This window comes from Thermobia domestica, chromosome 4 (genome assembly GCF_964235325.1).
Source record: "Thermobia domestica chromosome 4, izTheDome1.hap1.1, whole genome shotgun sequence".
NCBI classification, from domain to species: Eukaryota; Metazoa; Arthropoda; class Insecta; order Zygentoma; family Lepismatidae; genus Thermobia; species Thermobia domestica.
Window position 1 is genome coordinate 286,755,847 of NC_137457.1, and position 4,544 is coordinate 286,760,390.

A 4,544-nucleotide genomic window follows, 5' to 3' on the forward strand; every position below is an offset into this window, starting at 1 on the left:
TGGTAACAAACATCCACACTGAAACTCCAAAAGAACAATCCTCCCCCCCTCCATTGAACGAGTGATTTATGTTACATCGCAGAGTCTGTATATTGTACAACTTAGGGAAAACTACGCAGCGTTTAGCACATAATATAAAACATCACAACACTAAAAGAATAAGCCATGACGAAATCCGATAATATAGAAATTTTGCAGGTTAGTACGTCCGAAAACAACTACTTGGATTTTCTGCTTACACACTTATTGGTCAGTTCCCTCCATGGAAAATAGAATACTAGTTCCTCTCCTACCTGATTAGTCCGGTTTTGGTAATTTTGAAGAAATAAATTACACCACCGCTATAACTGAGCGGTTTCTCGGTGTTCAAAAAAGTATGGGAATCCTCCTTCGAATCCGGGCGACTGAGCTGCACCACCAAGATGGCTTACGTCAACCACTCACACCCTGACGTATGAATTTTGCTCTCACAACTGTAGCTTCATCGTCCATTGAGCACAGCAAAACACTCTCTGTATACACAGACTGCCCAAAGACATCAAAGGTATCAATTATTTTGTGTCGTAACCTTTAAATACTTCTGTTTTCACGTTTTTTTATGGACGGAGATTATCGTACGTCCATAACTTAACACTGCTTCCGGTAAAAGACAATGACAATGGGAAGAAGATCCCTAATTGGAGGTTCATTGTGACGTAACTATACGATGATAGGTGTATCTATCAAGATCAAAGAAGCCGAAAAATCTCAACCACACCTGTGATTGCGGAAGATCCAATCACAGATAATTTAGATTAAACAAAGGGATGCTCCAAGAAGCTACTATGGCTGACTTTACAAATATAAAATTTTAAAGAAGATTTTTGAAATAAAAATTTTGAATTCTTTCGAAGATCCCCAAAGCCAAAAATATGAAAGAAAATTGACTGGAAAGGATTAAAAACGACCAGAAATTACCTTATTTCCTAAAATAATATTATATTTTAGCTAAATATACAAATAATTGTTCAATGTAAAGATATTACTATATATTTCCCTCTAAATATACTAAAATCATTAGTTCAAGGAACTTAACGCAAATTTTGCGGTCTACTTCAAATCAAGTCATTGATTAATTATATATTAAAAATAAAATTTTAATAAATATTAAATTCATATATACACTGGTTGCCCAAAACTTCCGGGCCATGTTACATTATACGATGTATAAGGTAACAAATTCATCACCGAGTTGGAAACAAATCCGAATCTATGAATTTTGTTAAGACACTAATAACTCTGTTACCGAAAGCTCTGGAATCCGATTGTCCGGATGAGCTTTTGTATGGTAGAGCTGGTTACCTTCATTCACTTCTATTTGTCAATAAGCATTTTAATCAAGAAGTCATTGAAACAAAAGTCATAAAGGATGTAGTCGCTGCCATCCTCAAGTCAGGGAAAATGTTAGCAGCGTCTGAGGGCAGAGGAGTACCTTTGATGTTTAAGTGGCACAATAAACATTATGTGGGTGTAGCTCATGGGATATCAGGAATATTATACATGCTGCTTCACGCACGAAACTATTTAGATGATGAAGAATTACATACATTAGTTAAACCATCTGTGGACTTCTTGATGACCGTAAAATTTCTTTCAGGTAATTTCCCTCAAACGTTAGAAAGTAACAGAGATGTACGTGTTCAATGGTGCCATGGTGCTCCCGGGGTAGTTCATCTGTTTGGATTAGCCTATCAAGTTTTTGGAGACCAAAAATACTTAAAAATAGCAGAAGAGTGTGGAGAAGTAGTCTGGGTACGAGGATTATTGAAAAAAGGGGATGGTTTATGTCATGGTGTGGCCGGAAACGTTTATACTTTCCTGTATCTCTATCAACTCACAAATAATATTAAACATCTGCACAGAGCTCTGAAATTTTCTGAATGGTGTATAGACTATGGGAAGCATGAATATCGAGTACCATCTCATCCTATGTCCCTATTTGAAGGTATTGCTGGCATCTTATACATGTTGGTGGACATCCAAAATCCATTGTCAGCAAAATTTCCAGCATTTGCATTGTAACTATCACTAACACAAATTTTTGCCTGGGTGTTATTTAAATGCGTAGTATATGATTTCATCTATTAGTTGTATTTCTTACAAATGGAAGTATTAGAATGTATAAGTAGTTATTTAAAAATTAGTTTCGAAGACACTTGTGGAGGAATTTTCAGGGAAATGTATAATCAATTATTTGGGGAAGAAGTTTTTTAATGTAGTCGGTCCAGCATTCTCCTCATGAAAATTAAATAATAAAAGTAAAATTAGGGACTCAATGGCTTAGTGATAAATTTGAAATTAATACTTCTGGTGGGAGGTGTTCGTGGGCTTAATCTCAGCCAATGCGATTCTTTAACGGGTAACATTTTGTCTGTGGTTTTTCTCGAGTTTCTTCTGTTTCGTCTCGAAATTATTTCATAATCATTCGCTTACATTAACATTCTGTTTCCTTTGCCGTAAAGGTGAGAATTGTGGAGAGCAATAGGGGATGAAAATAAACGTTAGAAAGACAAAAGCCATATTGATTGGAACGAACCAGTCAATGTCAAATATAGAAATAGGTGGGAAGAAAATAGAACAAGTGACTAGTTTCCGATACCTGGATAGTATTACTAGTAATGATATGAGGTGTGAACGTGAAATAAAAGCAAGGATAGGAATGATGAAAGAAGTTTTTAGAAGGAAGAAAACATGATTTTGTGGGACCTTGAATAATGAGAAAAAGACTCATAAAATGCTTCATGTGGAGTATTATTCTGTGTGGGTCTGAAACATGGACTTTACGCAAAAATGATTACAATTGATTGAAAGCTATCAAAATGTGAATGTAGAGGAGAATGGAGAGAATTAACTGAGTCAAGTGGAAAAGGAACGAGGGGGTCTTAGAAATGATGGGGAAGAAAATGACAAATTTAGACAGTAAGACGAGGAAGAGAAACTGGTTGGGGCATTGGCTACGAAGGAACTGTATCATAAGGGATATGCTAGAGGGTATGGTGGCAGGAAAGACAGGGAAAAGGCGAAGAAGACTACAATTAATAGATTATATCAAAACAGAAAAGTCATACGCGAAAATGAAGAAGTTATCGGAGGACCATGGAGCATGGAAGCTTCTCAATTTCGCAGTGACCTACCAATACTGGCAGAATATCTATGATCATGATGATTTAAAAAACAAAATTTTGTCGGTCTTAGATTTCGAACCTAAGGTCATTATATTCTAAAGGAAGAATGCTAACAGACTTACTCGGCTTCCCAGGTATTGATTTCTATTGTCTTGCTCTGTGTCATAATTAGTAAATGTAAAATAATAATATTATAATAATACAAACTGCACTATTATTAAATTTGGTCACAATAATAAGAGTATTACATTAGATATAAGTACAATATAAGAAATGTTAACATCTTCAGAAAAGCTAAAATAGACGAAAATCCACACATGAATATTGATATGACGCGTTCAGTGCACATCGGAATCAACTGTAATATTGACCATTATACTAGTTTTGCCTGTTATATGCCCCAGAAGTTGAATTACTCTTATTCCCTCCCTCCCACCTAAGAGAAGCTCATGCCCTCACAATATAAGCTCGATCTTTTTGCGTTCTACAGCATTTATTATCTTTTTTCGATTTCCCTATTTTTAACAGATGTTTCACTGAAGGCTATTTTCCCTCGTCTTATAAAACAGTTCGTGTCTCCCCATCTACTAATCCGGACCGAAAGATCACGTCATCCTACAGAGCTATCTCTTTTCTCTCAAACATACCCATCATGAGCGAGAAAATTATCAAAGACAGACTTTCCAAATTAACCTTTCCCTATATTAACACAATCCAACATGCTTTCGTGTCAAATAGCTCTTACCTTACTACTCTCTGTAGCATGCTTAATCTTGCTGTAAATAGTGTTCCCAACAATGCACAACTTGTCATCATCTATTTCGATTTATCTAAAGCCTTCGATACCATTAACCATTCTTATCTAATTTACAAAATCTCCAACAGATTCGGTATTCATGGGCCACTCTTATCTTTGTTGAAAAGCTACCTACAAGATCGCAGTTAGAGAGTTGTCTTGGCGAGATCAATTTCTGGCCCTCTACCTGTAACATCCGGAGTTGCACAAGGAAGTGTAAGTGGACCAATCTTAATCATATTGTACATGGATGACCTGACTACTCGCTTAAACTCAACTTCAGCAGAATCCTGTTATTTGCAGACTCTTCAGGGAAGTGAACCGTACAGACAGCTACTTCAAAAGGAAATAGATAAATTTTCCTCTTGTAACACACGAATCCTAAATATGGAATCCCAATAAGAGTAGATCCATAATATTCTCAATAAAGAAAACACACTCAACATACAACATAAATGGTTCGCCCATCACGGGAGTCAATGGTCATAAGAATTTCGGAGTTACTTTTGACACAAAATTAACTATTACGGAACATATAAACACCATCACTGAACACCGGGGAAAAACGAGTGACACCCTATTTG

The 4,544-nt window shown here is 36.1% G+C and overlaps 1 protein-coding gene across 1 annotated transcript; it reads left to right on the forward strand.

The window, feature by feature from the left end:
- Positions 1-1,230: 1,230 nt before the first annotated feature.
- LOC145684131 (lanC-like protein 2) lies at positions 1,231-2,454 on the forward strand. The gene has a single exon (XM_081756060.1). It carries the CDS (start codon positions 1,252-1,254, stop codon positions 2,059-2,061), a length of 810 nt encoding a protein of 269 aa, XP_081612186.1. The 5' UTR covers positions 1,231-1,251; the 3' UTR covers positions 2,062-2,454.
- The last annotated feature ends 2,090 nt before the right edge of the window (positions 2,455-4,544 follow it).

What these genes read in the sequence shown, in the direction of transcription:
- LOC145684131 (XM_081756060.1), top strand. Translation starts at nt 1,252, where the DNA reads ATGAATTTTGTTAAGACACTAATAACTCTGTTACCGAAAGCTCTGGAA.